We start from the raw sequence: 18,450 nt of genomic DNA on the forward strand, positions 1-18,450 counted from the left end.
TCTTTATTGTGAATCATAAATTACCGTATTTGGAAAATAACTATACAAGAGTTAGAAAATATTAAAATCTGCAGCTGTATAATAAAAAAACCCAGAATGCAGAGCAAATAAAGTTCTGCATTGTTCACAGCGATTCTGTGCTTTCCTTTCCATGAGGGACTGTGGATATATAGAGATTTTTTTTCTTTATGAAAGTTCCTGGATCAGGCTATTTATAAAATGTATCCATACAATAGTATCAAAATAAAGGAAAGCCATTTAAATAAAACAATAATTTTATTTAAATTGCTCACACCCTGGGAAGAAAGAGAAAGTACATCATATCCTTTATAGCAAAAACCATTTTGCATTTATGAATTGGGGATATTCATCTGCACTCTGCCCGTGTCAGGATGACATTATTGGGGGAATACTGGACAAGACTTCAGTGGACAGAGTGTAACTTCTCAAACCAGGGCAGTGCAAGAGAAATGCATCAATCACAGCTTGGCTGACCACACAGTAACAGTGCAGCTCCTTCAGGTGCAAACAGCTCCTCGCCAGCTGGATCAGGGAGGAGTTGAGGGCATCTGAAGGAGCTGCACACAGGATGAGCCTCTCCAGAGTCGGGCTGCAGCAGTTGGTGACCAGCCTCATCTGATCAGGTGCGTGATTAAAGGAATTGAACTGCAGAGAGGTAATGGGGACAGTTGCCTTGAGGATACCGGAAACCTTGTAGATGGGGACCTTCGAAGCAAATTCCAACTTCACATGGAATTGTGGGTGTCTCTTGCTCACCATTGCCCAAGCTTCTTCAGGAATGCGCTTGTCCAAGCCTTTGTAGTAAACGTCCAAGCACTTGAATGGCCCCCGGCTTGGCTTCACCAATTCTTGGAAGAGATCTTGAGAGAGGTTGGCGTAATACAGTCCTAAAACAGAAAGCTTGGGGCAAACCCTCACCACCTCAACCATTGTCTCAGGTTTCAGGATGATCAGCCCAGGAGCTCGGTTGTTGATCAACAAAGTATGCAGGTTAGGGCTGCTGGAAGCAAGAAGAATCATTGTCCCGTTGTCCAGGGTGAAAGGCATTTGCCGGAAATCAACATAATGCAGATCAATCTTTTGCACGCTTTGGCAAAGCCTCCGGACACTTTGCAGGATATCTTGGCCAGAATAGAAGTAAGGACTCTTCCCTTGGCATATAATGCACAGCGCCTGCAGCTTGGAACTCTTCCAGGCCAACATATCTAAGATTCTGGTGACAAGTCTTCGGTTTAACTCAAAGGACTGGTGCAGTATAATCTTCAGGTGTCTGATATGGCCTAGGTACAGCTGTAACTTCCCTAACATGTGGGCTTCATCTTCGTTCACAAAGTCACAGCTGAAAGGATGTGGGGAAGGGAGCAGAGAATGAGGGCACAGATCAAGTTGCAAGACAGGATGGTTGCGGTACTTGAAATTTTGACCTTTTTTTTTTAGATTTAATTCTACCCTTATTTTTTAATAAATAACTCAAGGTGGTGAACATACCTAATACTCCTTCCTCTTCCTATTTTCTCCACAACAACCCTGTGAGGTGAGTTGGGCTGAGGGAGGGGGACTGGCCCAAGGTCACCCAGCCAGCGTTCATGCCTAAGGCAGGACTAGACCTCAGCATCTCCTGCTTTCTAGCCTGGTGCCTTAACCACTAGACCAAACTGGCTCTCCATAAATGACCTTACTCATTTACATGCCTTCTAGAACAGAAAAAAGGAAGCAGAGCAATTTCAGGGCTCCATCTGGGTTCCCCATCTCCTTGGGCCAGTTGAGTGACACAAGAAGCTGCAACGTTAAGGAAGAGAATCCACACCCTTTCTACAAATCCAGAATCTGGACACCCCCTGGAGACACCACAAGAATGTTCTCCCTGTGGGCCTCCTCGTGGCATGGAACCACTCTGCTGTCCATCAGATGCTAGGACCATCTGAGACGTTTAATAAATGTAAAAGGACACTGGCCAACCATCGCCGTCTAGCACTCTTCACAGCAGTGACTTGAGCCCCCAAACATTGCAGGATATCCTGATGGGCTCGAATATTTTGTCAACCTTTTTTGCAACTGGTCCTACTCAACACAGCAGTTATTCTGTGAACAGGCAGCTCTACGGGGGCAGCCATTTAGCGAACCCACTCACTCCAATTACAAAATTATGCCCCCAGCGTAACAACATTGCATCATGTAAGGCAGGAGTGGACAAGTATAACCAACCACTTCCTTTTCTAACAAGACTTTCCCTAGGATCACTTCTTCTTCTTACTGGACTGAAATTTATTTGGGGTGGCATCAGCCTGCTGTGTGAACCCAGTCCCTGTGGTTTGTAAACCATGATTTATGGTTCAAGATCTTTTGCAAATCAGGCCTCTGTGGCTTGTTCAAGAAACCAAAGACAGACAAAGCAAGATATGAATCACACTAAACAAGGTATGAATCACACTAGTGCAGTGTTTCTCAACCTTGGCTACTTGAAAATGGGTGGACTTCAACTCCCAGAATTCCCCAGCCCAGATTTCAGACTCTGAAATCGAGATAGGAGTGCATATTCTGAAATACCCTATCACTTTTGGAGGGCAGAGTTAGTCTCTCCTCTAATTACAAACCATTCAGACCTCTTTCCTATAGAAATCATGCCGTACTGACAATCAGCGCAGGAAGTCTCTCGATCTGCAGCCAAATTTTGTAACATCGCTATGTCAGCCAGAAGTTTTTGGACCTGATTGTTTTTCTAAGGGTACCTTGTTCACCTTGGGAATTGTTTTTGCTTTCTAAATCAGATGCGGTGTCATCTGTTTTTTAACTTCTTTATATTTGGTCTATGAACATATTTTATTTTAATAAACTATCATGCGGAAAGAACCTTACTACTCTGGATAGGCATCATGATTGCTGATGGACATAAGAAGGGGAGGGGGTGAAGTACTAGCTCTAGTATGGAAGTAGAAATACAAAAACACAGTAATGGATTCCTACAGCATCGTAATCATAACTGTTTTGCCCATGATTTGTTGAATAAGCCAAAACTGGTTTCACACATTGTGCTGAGCTGACAATCATAAACCATGAAGGCTGGTCCATTCCACATGCCAACCCAACAATGGCTTAATTTGATGCATGAGCTCCAGGCAATGAAACAGAGGTCATGCTATTCCCTGCACAAAAGCTGCCTCTTCTTACCTGAATTCTGTAAAACTCCAGATAGAAGAAGTAGAAGCCGCAGCAGCCCATTTCTTGCACACATGCAAAGCAGTATATCTGTCTTTAACAGGCAGGAAGGAGAATACACTGGCCAGAACTTCTTGTGGGATACAGTTCCAAAGGTCTTCAACCAGGTTAGACATCCTCCGAGCCTAGGAGCTGCAAGCCTTGAGGGTGACTCCCTGCAAAACTAATCCCCCCCACCCAAAAGAAAGGAAGAGCCATCAGCAATAAAACAGATGGATGGGGGTAAAGATTCATTTTCAAGCATTCCACTCTATGGGACGCCACACAGCCCAGGGAAACTAACGGAAGATCTGAACCAGCAAGTCATGCGCAAATGCCACACAAGGGACAATTCAAATTCAAGGTAGGAACCTTGTGTGGCATTTGTGCCTGACTTGCTGGTTCAGATCTTCCACAACAGATAGGAACCCTCATCCAAAATACATAGCACTAGGTGGGGAAGTCACCTGTAAAGCCAGCCAATGATGGTTTATTCAATAAGCCAGGTTCAAACAAATACAACTTCCTGCACTGTGCAAAGCCACTCACAGAATACTTTGTTGAACTTGGCTTACCATGTCCTGCACTCCCAGCCAATTCTGGCTAGGTCAGCCCAGGTTTAACAAAATCATTCAGCACAATGGGTGGGTTGCGTAACACACTTTCCCACAAATTAGCCAGCCTCTACTTTGGTTAGCAGCAAGCAGCTTTCAACCATTTCCCTTACGATGCCATTACCTCACATCCAAAGACTGCTAAAGTCAAGGGGCACCTCTAAATGTTACAGGATATGCGAGTGTCATCATCCCAACAGAATTCCTAAGATCCAACCGTTAAACATTCGTTTGCCTCAAAATATTCACCACCCAAATTCTGCAAGACCCCTAAATCTCATGAGGTTCCTACCTAAAACCTTGAAAGATTTGGGGTGAAAAAGCCAAACTGCTCTGAGGTTTGGTGATCTCACAGCACCAGGGGCCACCTGGAGTCCCCTCACCAACCCTTTAGAGCAGTGTTCCTCAACCTTGGCCACTTTAAGATGTGTAGACTTCGACTCCCAGAATTCTGGGAGTCAAAGTCCACACATCTTAAAGTGGCCAAGGTTGAGGAACCCTGCTCTAGACCACAAGTCACCTTCCAATCTGTGAACTTCAACTCCCAGAATTCTCCACCCCAAAAAATGTGGCCAAGGTTGAGGAACCCTGCTCTAGACCACAAGTCACCTTCCAATCTGTGAACTTCAACTCCCAGAATTCTCCACCCCAAAAAATTCCTACCAGAAAACTGGGAATTGAAGTCCACACATCTGGAGCACACCTCAGTTCACAAACTCTACTCTAGTGCACCCCACAAACTCAAGCACCATAGTCACCATACAGGTGAATGTGTTGGGCAAACCCTGGAAACTGAGCTCCCCCCACAAAACCCCAGCCAAGTGAGCCGTGGCTCGCAAGTATTGCAACCACGGGCGGGCACCCAGCCAGCGATAAGGAGAAGTCTCAGCAGCTCACCGGAGGCATCGACACTCACAGCGCCTTACCCAGCGGGCAACCCCACTCGGGAGCCAAGGGGCGAGCAACCGAAGCGCCGGAAAAGAAGTTTGGAAGCTAACAAACGCGCACCTCCCCTCCTGCCACGACGGGCATCGCGCCCTCTTTTTCTGCCGCGGCTCCACGTGGCTCTCGAGCGGCACCTGCGCGCAATTAGCCACCCCGCCGCCAACCTTAGGCAGCGGGAAGGCAGGTGAATGCGCATGCTCGGAGCCTCACCTGCGCTTTAACTCTTTCCTTCCCGGAGGTGGGTCAAACGACTTTTCGTCGTTGGCGAATCGGTGGCCTGGCAATGAGGAAGGAGCTTGTTTTCCCCATCAGGGCATTCTTTCCTGAGGTTCACAAATGGAATAAACCATGGTTTACACAGCACACTAAGCCGTAAGCCATGTAGCCACATGTTGGCTTGGTGTATTGTATGAGCCCAGCCAGTGTGGCTTGTAATCCATTATTTACAGCGTAGTGTTTTGGGTAATCCTAGGGGGGGGTTGGTTAATAAACCGTGGTTAAGCAATTTGTGGCTTGACTTGTTTACTGAAGGCTTTGTTCTCTATAGGAGAAGGCTGATACAGTGACTTCTGTGGGATGGAGACTGGATGATGACTTGAAGGGGGATGCATGTAGGATAAGGAATGCAGTGAAAAGTTTAAAAACTGAATTGGGATATTGATTTTCTTTAAAAAAAACTGCTTAGAGTGGCTTTATTAGTCTGTCTCTAAACCAGTACACCACTTTTCCCAACCAGGTGATTTCCAGGTTTGTTGACCTTCGATCCCACAATGCCCAGCCGGCACTGAAGTCCAACCCACATCTGGAGAGAGAAGCCTGTTAAGCACATTCTTAAGCTGTGCATAAATAAGTCACGCCAACCATCTTTAAAACCATGTTGAACAAATGTTGGCATCAAGTGGAATTTTTCCGCAGATTCCACACTGAATGCTGCAATAAAACACTCTTAACATGTTATGTTTTAAATATAATGTTGGGGTTTTTTTTTTTAAGTTTTGGTAATGTTATCTTTACAAGCTTTCTTGAGTTTGAATTAATAGAAAGCCAGGATACAAATGCTTAAGGAGGCACAACTGTGTCTCACCACAGTAACAATCACGTTCCGGAAACTTCACAAACAGGACAAGAGCTATCTGCCTTCCTTGCTCCCCTGCAACCAGTTTTCAAAGGTAGACTTCTGCTGACTCTGGATGCTCCATTTAGTAGTAACTCTTCATCCGTCTATCCTCCAGGACTTGTCTGATTATTTCTTTACAGCCAACCAACCACTGTCACGGCTGAACCATCTGGCTGCAAATTCCATAAATTAAATTAATGCTTTAAAAATAATATAGAAAAACACAAGAGGGAAAAGCTAAACAGTCTTTCCTGGGATTAAGCCTCCTTTCTGGTCATGTGAGGTGGCTCAGGGCTGTTATTAATGTAAATGTAAAATTAAATGTATTAATTCTTGGAAAGAATTGGGCTGTGCCTGGTTTCCCCCACCTTATTATTTAAAATTGCCTTCCCTAAACATGATATACTTACTCTACGTGTGTGAACCCTTGCATTGCTCCCCCAAATTCTCAGCAACAGCCATGGTGGTTGGTTCACATGTTGCACTAAATCATCATTCATCCTAAACACAACATGCTGAGGAATTCACAATTTGCTATATTCACACTGAACTAAGCCATAAGCTGTTTGTCTTAGCATGATGTGCGAATCAAGCAACTGTGGTTTGTAAACCCTGTAATGTGTTTTTACCATGTTTACTGAATAAGTCACAATGGGCTGTATGTATACCAAATTCAAATAAATCACGCTGTCGCATATTATAATGCACGGTGCAGTGCAGAGCAGATAAGTCCAGCTCAGTAAAATGCTAAAATGCTGGGGTTTAGTTTGCAAATATTTATTGTGAATTAGGATAATAAAATAGAATATCCATTGCATCATAATTAAACAAGAGTGGGGAAAATATACAAATCAGCAACTCAAACTATTCTTTTTAACCTAGGTCCAGTGCCACGGAAAAAGAGATATCATGGATATGCTTTAGAAGAGGTGGACGTAAATATTTATATAAACAAACTAAAAATATGTGTTGCTCACGCTGCTCAGAAATAATGGGTTTAATTTGGCTTGAATTGCATTTGTGGAATTTATTTTTACCCTGGTGTTTGTTTACTCCAGAAATGAATTCAGTTGAAAAGCACTGTATTCTGTACTATCCACGCTGACAACTCGATCAGCACTTCGCTTGACTTGGAGCTACGTGTTAGGAAAGTTCATCAGATTTTTAAAGATACACTCAGCAGTTTGTACAGCCAAAAGCGTGCACTCCTGCTCGCTGAGAAGAGGGGAGCATTTGCACATGATGACAATCCAGATTTGCTGAGAATTCTGGCATATCTGAGCACACTAGTCCTGATAGTTCACTCAGTTCTCCATCATTCATCCCGCTAGAGCAGTGTTTCTCAACCTTGGCAACTTTAAGACCTGTGGACCTCAACTCCCAGAATTCCCTAGCCAGCCTTGCTGGCTGAGGAATTCTGGGAGTTGAAGTCCACAGGTCTTAAAGTTGCCAAGGTTGAGAAACACTGTGCTAGAGAGAAAAGATGAACGGGAACCATAGGTGTCGAGGAAAAGCTGTGATGACATCACATGTATTATGACATCATTGCACAAATAATGCAAATTGCATAATTGACATCATTTGCACAATGATGTCATGATATGTGTGGCACTGCATGCCCTCCCTTACCCTATCCTGCAGACATCATGTTCTTGTGTCAACTAAACTGCCCTTCTCCCCATGATTGCATTCATACAAGACAGTAAGTCTGAGTTCATATATTGCACTGAACCCTAGTTGGCATTGCCAAGGTTTCCTGATCCAAATGGGCTGGGTTTGCATAATACCCTAAGCCATAAAACATGGCTTAGAAACTGCCATAGGGTTTGCAAAACATACTAAGCCAAAACCATACAAACCGTGTTGGGCTCGGGTGTCACATAAAGATCTCCAAATGGACTCCTGTATATCTGACTTCCCTCGATGTTGACTTTTCTGATACTTTGTGTCATTTCACCATCTTGGGTGAAGGCACAGACGGCCCTCACCATTATGTGGACATTTAAAAATAATTCTAAAAGCCCTTCACATTTTTGTTGCCTCAATCTCAAGACCTCATGTAACCTGAAGTGGGAATGTTGAAATCTTGTGGGAGAAGATATTTTTGCTGCCAAAATATATACTTAATTTGCAAGGTCTGGAGATTCCACATACTGGCAATGTTCTGTGATATCTGCCAATCCTAGCTTTGTCAATTGTGCACACCTAGGCAGTATAGCCTGTAAACTATGGTTATGTCCAGCAGATTGTGGTTTAGCCAATAACCCATGGTTGAACAAGCCATAGCTTAGTGTAACATGCAGACCCAGGCCTAAGTAGCAATACAAAACACACACACACACACACACACACACACACACACAAGGACTTAGAGCTCTCAAGAAACAGCAAGTCCATTCTTGACTTTGGTTTCACTTTGGAGAAACGAGTTGGGATCACACCTTGGACCACGTGATAAACAAACCACGGAAGAACCTAGTAGAAGAAGCTGAGCTGAGTTACCGACTTCCATCTTCTTGTGAAGGTAAAACCCTCAAGTGAAATCACAGGATGGTTGTTGGTCGCCAAGGGCTGCGTTCTTTGGTGGTCTTCAGAGTGTAACTCTTCAAATTGGTGCAGCTTGAAAGGAAAGCATCTACCACCGCATGGCTAACCACACAGAAACAGTGGATCTCTTTCAGGTGCACACATTTTCGGGCCAAATCCATGAGCGAGTCATTGAGTTCATCAGATGAGGTGGTGCGAAGGACCAGCCTCTCCAAAGTGCTGCTGTAGCTGCTGGTGACAAAACGAATTTGATTCACAATGTATGTGTAAGTATTAAGCTGCAACTCTGTCACTGGGATGTTTGGCTTCAAGATGCGAGGTATCTTCCATGCTGGGACAGTGTGGTCAAATTCAAGTTGCACATGGAGCTGGGGATATTTCTCACGCACCAGAGCCCAAAGCTCCTCCGGGATTACAGGAATGTATTTGTCCAGACGCTCGCAGAAAATATCCAGGCACTTGAAAACTCTCCTATTGAGCCTCACCAGTTCCTTAAACACATCCTCTGAGAGGCTGGCATAATAGACCCCCAGGGTAGACAATTTGGGGCAAGCCTTCAGAAGCTCAATGATGGTCTCAGGGGTGACATTGCAAACTAAGGTGCGGTTGTTAAGGTACAAGGTGTGCAGATTCGGACTACTGGAGGCCACAAGCTGAACGATCCCATCGTCCAGAGTAAAGGGCATTTTCCGGAAATCTATATGCTGAAGGTTGATTTTATTCTGGCTCAGGCAGATCCCCCGGATGCTCTGCAAGATGTCTTGGCCAGAGTAGAAATAAGGGTTTTCTCCCTCGCATTCAATGCACAGGGCCTGCAGCTTGTGATTCTGTTTGGCCAGTAGGTCCAGAATCTGGGAGACATTCTTCCGGATCACCTCCTCAGACTGATCAAACACCACCTTGAGGTGTTTAATGTGGTGGAGGAACTGGTGCAAACTCCGCAGTGTGGCTTCCTCATCCTCTGCAACACACCTGAAAAACCATTGGCATGGTGGGAATGAAAAAATACAGCATTGGAACAGTGTTGGAATTTCAGCAAATGAAAATGTAAGTTGCCCATCCAGCATCTGTCCATCCATCCATCCATCCATCCATCCATCCACCCACCCACCCACCCACCTACCTAGGACATGTTCTGGAAAAATATTTATTGAAGTCAGCCCTTCATGGTAGATCAGTCTAGGAATCCAATGTCATGTAGGTCAGGACTACTTTTATTGTAATGCTATAGTAACAGAATCTCGCAATTCTGAACGTGCTTCCTCTTTCACTCCCTTTATCTTCATGAGAAGTAGGAAGGTCTTGTCTGAGGTGCTTCCTCAGGTTACGTTCCTGCCCTGGACTCAGTCCTCTTTTCTCTGACTGTTGTCTTGGTTGTGGTTCTTCCTCCTGTCCCTCAAGACTCTTCCCTCTTCCCTCTAGAATTAGTTCCCCAATTATGCCTAGCCCAGCAAACACGGATCAATCATCATCCTTACAAGGTTGCTTCACATCTCAGAGTTCATCAGAAACTGGCCTGGTGGGTTTTGAGTTGGTTTGCCGTACGAGTGCAACTTTATGCTCTGAATGGGGACTTGTGGCGAACCTCATTACAGCGAGTGACTATACAGCACAGCTTCACGTAAATCCATTGTTTCCTTAACCGCAGTGTACCAAGTAAGTTACAACTGGCTGGTATCATACACTGCACTAAGCCATAAACCACAGCTTAGACACCCTAAGCACTAGATTATATATATTAAGCCAAAGCTAAACAACCCATAGTACCGCTTAGCATGGTGCATGCACCCTTAGTGCACACTGCGTTTATGAGTATTGCATCCTTACGCACCACGACCCTCCTGCTTCTTCCCCTGTTGCGCCAGTTCAGCTCCATAACCCATAATCCAGATCTTACCTGACTTCTGTGAAGCTCCAGACAGAGCTGGCAGAAACCGCTGCGGCCCACCTCCTGCAGACCCAGAAAACCACGTGTCTGTCTCGCAGAGGCAAGTAGTAAAAGATGTGCGAGAGAATTTCCTCGGGGATGTAATTCCACGTGTCTGCAGCTGCCCCCGGCATCCTTTGAGGGCAAACTCAGTCTCTTCTTTGCTGAAAGAAAACAGGCAGCAAACATTGCCACTAAGATACGGTTGAACAAACCGTGATCTTGTAGCCTATTTTTTGCATCTCCCCACCTCAAAGCTGTCAAAATGCGATGGTGTGATTTTCTGAGGGTAGAGGAGCGAGACAGGAAGAAGAAACCACCAGCCACTTTAGGTTGTTATTTAAAAAAACAAAAAAAAACATGTAGGTTGCTATTTTAAAAAAATATCTGTACCCCAACCTAAAAATAGGCTTTAAAAATCAGTCCCTTCCTCTAGTGGTCTCAGAGGGCCACTAGATACACACACACACACACACACAGAGCCATGGAGAGGTGCATGGCCCTCGGCTATGAAACAGACTGAGCCCCACGTAAAACTCTGCAGGGTATCAGGATCACCGTTGCCCAAGCTGGCATTCTCCAGATGGGTGGGCGCTGCCAGTGCCAGCATTCCAGACAATTTGGGCAAACCCAGCGAGACGTTTTGGGAGTCCCAGTTGTGAGGACTTCAGCCAGCCCTTGCGCATGTGCAATGGTTCCAGAAGCAGCCTTCACAATCAAACTTCACCAGGCAAAGGGGTCTTGCGAAAAGGGACCGCCACCCCACATCTCCACCTCCTGAAAAACATCTCCTTCCGGCTGGGAGGTGAATGCCCAGCACATCTGGGGGAGTCTCAGGGAAGAAAAGCAGGGCTGGACAGATCAAGCTTAACTCATGACATGGCAGGTTTTATTGTCTTAGCACTGGGAAATTCTTCAGGGTAGAAGAGAAAAAAAAGTGTTAATCCAGAGATAGAGAGCAAGACTCTGAACTTTGTGCCAAGGTTATGTCCAGCCACCTTCGGAAAGAAGACCCATTTTCCTCTCGGATCAGAAGTGGACGTCAGCCAGGAGAATCTGTCTCCCACCTACCAGGAATCCTTTCACTTCGAAGCCACGGGCTCCCTTCTCTTATACAGCCCAAGAGATTTCTGCTTCTCCTCCCGCGTTCTCGCTGCAGCACGGAAAGGAGGTGAAAAGATCGGTAGCTATTTTTAATTTCCGGAAAGGCAGAACAGATGAAGTCACTTCCTTGCGTTTAACCCACGGCTTTCTTTTTACTTCTCATTACACACAGCACAAAAGCTGACCTTTGATCGCCCAGCACATTATCCTCGCCCATAAAAAGTGTACTTGTTCTGCCTCCTGAGCTTGATAAAGCCATGGAATCATTAGGCAACAGAGCGAAGGTACTGCATTTCAAAATGAGCAGAGTCATCCAGAAAAGATTCACCCACTGGTTAGAATGATCCCATTTCTCAAAGTTTGGGAGAAAGAATTGCACTGGAGCCAAATGGCCGAGGTCTCGGGAGAGACTGGGCAAAACTGACATCGCACTTCAAGCCAAGCACGCTCCTGGTCCTTCTCCTTTAGGAACAAAAAAAGGTTCGGGAGGAGAAGATTGATGGGTCTTTCTAGCAGGGATGGCCTCCGAAAGAGAGAGGGTTTGGAGCATCGCTGCAGGAAGGCCCTGAAGCAGTGGAAATGTGCAGGGGAGCGGGCTGTTGCTATCCCAAATCTTGAGTCCTAAGCCTGCATTCACAAAATGAGCGTATGTACTAGAAACACAGTAATCCCCCAAGACATGTGATGGGCTTCAAGGGGTACTTCACAGAATGGAAAAGTTGATGGAGATTATCTAAAACAGTGTTTCACATCCTTGGCAACTTTAAGATGCGTGGACTTCAACTCCCAGAATTCCCCAGCCAGCCATGCTGGCTGGGGAATTCTGGGAGTTGAAGTCCACACATCTTAAAGTTGCAGAGGTTGAGAAACACTGGCTTAGAGAAACAGAGATTTCCCCCCGCAAATGATCTGTTCTCTTGTATATATCCTGACAGGCCTTCTCACGTTCTTCCTTCAAACAGTTTGGAGGGCAGATTCCATATTTATTTCTTTGATATGAGTCAAATTTGGAAACGGCCCAATCGCCAAAGCTCTCTGGGTAATTTACAATAAAGCACGCTAAAAAAAAAAATACAATTTGAATAAAAACATCTACAATAAAATCAAATGAAATGCAAAATGAAAACTTCATATAAACTAGGCAGCAGCAAGGCCAAATCTAAAACTATATGAATTAAAATAGAATTAAAAACCAATTTAAAAGCCTGGGTAAATTAAAAAAAAATATATTGTCTTTGTTTCATGTAACTCCATTCCTCCAGAAGTTATGTCTGTATGGATTAGGTGAAAGCAAACCTCTTGAGATGTTTATTTGATTGACTGATTGATTTATCATATTTATGTAGCTGCCCATCTCACATAAAAGTGACTCTAATGCTGTGAATTTTATGACAATTGGAGATTAAGGTATCTTCAACCTTTATTAAAGCATTTGCCCAGCCAAACAGAAATTTTATCTCAGTTATGTTGTAGTGGAGAGAAACTTTAATCTCACTGGATTGCAAAGATCTGTTCTTTAAAGGCAAGGCTGCATTGTGACAATGACCCTTCAGAGACAGGATCACTTCTCCCTGATATTTATTTATTATTTATTAAATGTGTATGCTACCTGATTCCCAAGGATTCTGGGCAATATACAGTACAAAAATAAAGATGACAAAAACCGGAGAGGAATGAAAGAGAAACAAGCCCGCACAATTCAAAGAAGGTCTCACTCGTCCTCACCAAAGGCCTGGGTGAAGAGCCAGGTCTTCAGGCCCCTTTGAAACACCAGTAGGGTGGGAGCCATTCAGATCTTGGGGGGAACTTCATTCCAGAGGACAGGTGCTGCTACAGAGAAGATGCGCTTCCGGGGTCCCAATAGGTGGCATTGTTTAACTGATGGAACCCGAAGAGCGCCAACTCTGCCAGATCGGATCAGCTGGGCAGATGCTACGGGCGACAGGTGGTCCCTCAAGGAACCAGGCCCTGTGCCATGTAGGGCTTTATACGTAGCGACCAGCTTCTTGAATCGCACCTGGAAGCAAACTGGCAACCAGTACAGCTTGGAGAGAAGGGGTGTTGCGTGGGCAGACCGAAGCACGCCCATCCCTGCCCAGCGCACTCCATTCTGGACCAGTTGAAGCTTCTAAGTGGTCTTCTTCTGGGCAGCTCACCCTAACCAAAAGATGAAAAAGCAAAACACAATTCCAGATTAAAAAGTAATCCAAAGCTCTTGATAGGGGAGCAGGAAGTTGCCACTGTTACCCTCCTCCAGAGCCCGAGGACAAAGCCAGGATTCGAATGCTTTTCTAAAAGCCAAGCAGGTCAGGGCCAACCATATGTCAGTGGGGGGAAGTGGGGAGCAGGGGCTGCAACAGAAAAGGTGCGCCTGCTGGGTCCCCTCCACTGGCACTGTTTCAAAGAAGGGGCCCAAAGCATACCCACCCTACTATATGGGATGTGGGATGGGTCAATACCACCCAGGAGAGGTGGTTCTGCAAATAACCCTAACCCCATATATCATATAGGGCTTTATAAGTAGTTTTATGGTCCTCTGCAATTATTATGTGTCAGTTCCTGTTACACTTCAAAGTTTACAACCGAAGGCGGGATAAGTAAGTTGCAACAGACATAAAATGGTTGCAAGCCCAGAAGCACTCATAAAACCAATAGATGTTTTAGTTAATTGGCTGGGAGGATTAAAAAAAACTTGGACTTCAGATGCTCACGAGGCTTCTGCCAATTACATTGCCCAATTCTGAGAAACTAAAAAAAAAAAAACGTCTATCACACCTGTTAGCCTTGCCAGTAAGAGCAAAGACTCAAATCCTGGTTCAAAGGTCACAAAACTGGCACAATAAAACCCACAAGAAGGCATATCTTGCCCTCAGTTATTATCATATGGGGAGAGGCTGGAATGCAACAGCCCCAAAGGGGGTTGTAAAACAGCCGTGCAACATGTGTATGACTTACTACCCCCAGTGGCTGACTTGGGTACTGAAGGCTCCAAGGGCAAAATAGGGGAAGGTATTGAACATGCAGGACATACTGCCCTTGGGTGGCAGGTGCCCCCAGGACTTGGGCACCTGAGGCTGAATAAGTAAAATAGGGCAATGCATTCTATATTTAGGACATACTGCCCCCAGTGGCAGACTTGGGTGCTTGAGCTGAATAAGCAAAATAGGACAATGTATTCTATACAGTACACAGTATAGGACATACTGCCCCCACTGGCAAACCTGGCTACTGCAGGCTCAGTTGGATAAATAGATTGAGAAACGTATTAAATATATGAGGCATACTGGTCCCCTGGTACAAAAGACTGAATGGAGAAACTAGGGGATACTGCCCCCTGGCTGTTGATATGGGTAATGAAGACTCAATGTAGAAAATGGGGCAATGTATTCAGTGCATAGGAGATACTGCCCTCTGTAATTGTTAAAAATGATTAGAAACTTATCTAAGCCTTTGTGCAAACATATTTTTATCCTCATTTTCATTTTCAAATATGTACATTCCAAAACAGGAAAATACAAATAACACCATTAAAATAATACTATAATATTATATATTATTGGTCCTTGAGCTTCCACATCCCAATTCACTCATAGGGTGCACCCCAAATAATTTGGAAGAACTTTTCCAATGCTGCATGATAATAGATGGCCGACCGGAAGAGTTGAAGTGGGGGAGACATGGCAAAAAGAAGAGGTTTCATAGCCTCTTTCCACCCATGCCCCCCCCTCAAAATCCAGCACAGGAGAACCCATACAAACTGGAGCAGTCAAGAGATCTCTGTCCCCAGGAGAGGAGCCAGAGGAGGAGAGATCTAGGCTTATGATATAACCACATAGCCAGAAGCTGCACAGCTAAAATTCATGCCTATGACTTAGCTAGGAAATGCCACAGCTGTGGATCTAAAGGTGAAGTGGCTATGGAGCCTGTAGTGCTCTGGTCAGCCACTGAGGGGCAGTATGATCCAGAGGTTCCATCAGTTTGCCCCACAGTATATTTCCCAATGAGGCTGCAATACCCCAGTCAGCCACCAGTGGCAGTATGTCCTATATATAAATATATTGCATTATTTTCCTCATTGAGTCTGCAATATCCACGTGAACCACCAGGGGTCAGTATATCATAGGATCAAGACATTACCCTACTTTGGCTATTGATCCTGCCGTACTCATGTTACCCACCAGGAGCAGCATCTCCTATATGGCAAATTCACTGTCCTATTTCCCCGTTGAGCCAGCCATCGGGGGTCCTATATGTTAAATGCACTGCCCTATTACAAATGCTCAAGGGGAGAAAACAGGGGAATCTATTCAATATATGGCCCATACCGCTCCCTGTGGCTGCCTTGGGTATTAAAGGGTATTTTCCATGGGGTATTTTCTGTTGGGGAAAGAGGGCAATGTAATCCTCACATGACAACACCGTCCCAGTTCACTGGCTGAATTGTGTTCTGGAATCTCAGAGGCTAATAATATTGAAGATTATGATGTTATTTTAATGGTTGCTTTTCCACAGTTTGATTCCAGATAAATCATCCTATCTGAAAACGAAAGTGAAAGTATGAAATGTATTGACAAAAGCTTAAATAAATTTCTAAGAAATGCTAACAATTATATACTGCCCCCCATGGAATATAGGAAATGCATTCCACAAAGACAACATAGCACCCCTGGTGGCTGGCCTGGGTACTGCAGCTCTATGTATTCTATATGGAAATGTTTCCACTATATAGGAAATACTTTGCTGATTTAGATGCCACAGGCTCAAGGGGCAAAATGGGGGAAGGCATTCAACATATAGGAATACTGCCCCTGGTGGCTGGGTTTGGTAGTGCATCCTCAGTAGCATATAATATATAAAAATAAATAATCATGGCACTGTAATTAACAATTTTAAAGAAAGAAGAAAGAAAGAAAGAAAGAAAGAAAGAAAGAAAGAAAGAAAGAAAGAAAGAAAGAAAGAAAGAAAGAAAGAAAGAAAGAAAGAAAGAAAGAAAGAAAGAAGGAAGGAAGGAAGGAAGGAAGGAAGGAAGGAAGGAAGAATACTTTATTGTTATCATTTCTACAATAACAACATTATGTTTGGACATAATATACTATTTTATTATATATTATTTATGCTAACTGCCCCAAGTGGCTGAGTTGGGTACTGCAGGCTGAATGGCTAGAACAAGGGTTAGGATTAGAGTTAGGGTTATTCAAGTTATCACACTTACTGCCCACCCCCCTTAGCCGACTTGGGTATAGCAGCCTCAATGGGGATAAATATAATGCAGTAATTGTATAAGTCAACTTTTATAATGATTACGTAATGAGCTGTGAGAATAATCTTGGGAGGCAGGAGGAAGAGCCAGAACCTAGGCAATGGCCAAGCAAGAGATATCTCAGCCCACAGAAGGAAGGGGGAGTGGGGAAAGCATCTCAGAAGGGACCCTCCCTAGTTCTCTGGACAGTAAAGGCAGGGGAGGAAAGAAATGCTTTCAGACTTGCAAGATTCTGTTACCGTAACCCTACGATAAACTCATGGTTTCGGTTTCTTGACTGAAGGTTTGGTTTCCTGTCTGAACGGCTGACAGATTATTAATTATTATATCATAACAGTAACCATAATTGCCCTTTTTCGACTGAGCCTGCAATAGCAATAGCCAGTTTAGCCACCAGGAGACACTATGCCCTATAGTTGCAATACACTGCCAGATTTATAGAGCTTGCAGTACCTACGTCAGCCACCAGGGACAGCATATTTTACAGGCTCAATACAGTGCACTATTTTCTCCACTGGGGCTGCAGTACCCCAACACAGCCACCCAGGGGCAGTATGTTCTATACATTAAATACACTTCCCTATTTTTCAGGGGGCAATATGGGCACGCCTGGTTTTATCGCACTTTGCTTTATTGTGCTTTGCAGATCTTACGTTTCCTTTTTTACAAATTGAAGGTTTGTGGCAACCCTGCGCTGAGCAAGGCTCAGACAGTGATTAGCATTTTTAGCAACACAGTATTTTTTAATTCAAGGTATGTACATTATTTTTTAGACATGAGGTGACCACACACTTAACAGACTGCAGTGTAGCGTAAACCTTTTATATGCATTGGAAAACCAAAACATTCATGTGATTCTCTATATTGCAGTGGTCTGGAACTGAACCCACAATATCTCCGAGGTAGGCCTGTATATGCTATACCAATATTCCTCAACCTCAGCAACTTTAAGATGGGTGGACTGCAACTCCCAGAATTCCCCAGCCAGCCATGCTGGCTGGGGAATTCTGGGAGTTGCAGTCCACCCATCTTAAAGTTGCTGAGGTTGAGGAACACTGCTATACAATAGCTTCAATACATTGCCCTATTTTAGCTAGGAAGCCTGCAATATCCAGGTCAGCACCTCCCATATGTTCAATACATTGCCCTATTCTGCCCCATAAGCCTCTGGTTCGCTCCCAGAATTCTCAGCGACGGGAGTTGAAGTCCACATACCCAAAAGACTAGGAGACGCTGCATTGAAACCAAGCGTAGCAGCCTTCAGGGTGGCTCCAAGGGGCCTGGACAAATTCAGTGGGGTGTCAAGCTACGAATGTGGTCGCTGCCCCCTAAATGCCAGCGGCAGAGGGGGAGATCGCCCTCCTTGCCCTATCTGTGCCCTGCCCACCTGGTTGGCGGCCGTGTGACCTCGTCCCTCTGGATAACGAGCGACGCGGGTTGCGGCACTCTAGGCATGCTCAGAGGCACTCCTCTTTGCTCCTATCTTCCCCCCCCCTTCCCAAAGAATCCGTGTCCACCCGGCCTACCTAAAAGCAGAGCCCCAGAGAATTTGTCTGAATTCTCCGTACGACGCCAGGAGTCAACATTTTCTTGAAGGCGCCCATTTCCTACTACCGAAAAGACCAAGACGGCGCCGAGCCTTCCGATTTGGCTGCCCGGACGAGCAGTCAGACCAGTTTTCTCTCCCCCCCCCGCCCCTCGCCACAGGCCGCCCAATGAA

The 18,450-nt window shown here is 44.9% G+C and overlaps 2 protein-coding genes across 4 annotated transcripts; both read right to left on the reverse strand.

Annotated features, from left to right (window-relative positions):
- On the reverse strand, positions 1–3,396 carry LOC148216465 (F-box/LRR-repeat protein 8-like). The gene is made up of 2 exons (XM_088135903.1): positions 3,190–3,396; positions 1–1,360 (listed from the first exon to the last, which is right to left on the reverse strand). The coding sequence occupies exons 1-2, from the start codon at positions 3,351–3,353 to the stop codon at positions 388–390; spliced, it is 1,137 nt and encodes a 378-aa protein (XP_087992029.1). The 5' UTR covers positions 3,354–3,396; the 3' UTR covers positions 1–387.
- A 3,257-nt stretch (positions 3,397–6,653) lies between these two features.
- Positions 6,654–18,414, reverse strand: LOC103061747 (F-box/LRR-repeat protein 8). 3 transcript variants are annotated; one of them, XM_025168205.2, is made up of 4 exons: positions 18,257–18,414; positions 13,488–13,627; positions 10,337–10,530; positions 6,654–9,411 (listed from the first exon to the last, which is right to left on the reverse strand). In XM_025168205.2, the coding sequence occupies exons 3-4, from the start codon at positions 10,498–10,500 to the stop codon at positions 8,436–8,438; spliced, it is 1,140 nt and encodes a 379-aa protein (XP_025023973.1). In that variant the 5' UTR covers positions 10,501–10,530; positions 13,488–13,627; positions 18,257–18,414; the 3' UTR covers positions 6,654–8,435. The 3 variants fall into 3 exon arrangements, with proteins under 3 accessions (XP_025023973.1, XP_025023974.1, XP_007430729.1); XM_025168206.2 differs by having other exon boundaries at positions 13,196–13,627; XM_007430667.4 differs by lacking the exons at positions 13,488–13,627; positions 18,257–18,414 and adding an exon at positions 11,438–11,798.
- Between the last annotated feature and the right edge of the window lie 36 nt (positions 18,415–18,450).

Source organism: Python bivittatus, unplaced genomic scaffold (assembly GCF_059951505.1).
Source record: "Python bivittatus isolate LINGU-HERP-01145 unplaced genomic scaffold, Pbiv_v1 ctg000190_np1212, whole genome shotgun sequence".
Lineage (NCBI taxonomy): Eukaryota > Metazoa > Chordata > Lepidosauria > Squamata > Pythonidae > Python > Python bivittatus.

What these genes read in the sequence shown, in the direction of transcription:
- LOC103061747 (XM_025168205.2), bottom strand. Translation starts at nt 10,500, where the DNA reads ATGCCGGGGGCAGCTGCAGACACGTGGAATTACATCCCCGAGGAAATT. An exon ending in TGGAGCTTCACAGAAGTCAG is followed by an intron (nt 9,412 to 10,336) that starts GTAAGATCTGGA and finishes ATGGTTTTTCAG; the next exon opens with GTGTGTTGCAGAGGATGAGG.
- LOC148216465 (XM_088135903.1), bottom strand. Translation starts at nt 3,353, where the DNA reads ATGTCTAACCTGGTTGAAGACCTTTGGAACTGTATCCCACAAGAAGTT. An exon ending in TGGAGTTTTACAGAATTCAG is followed by an intron (nt 1,361 to 3,189) that starts GTAAGAAGAGGC and finishes ACATCCTTTCAG; the next exon opens with CTGTGACTTTGTGAACGAAG.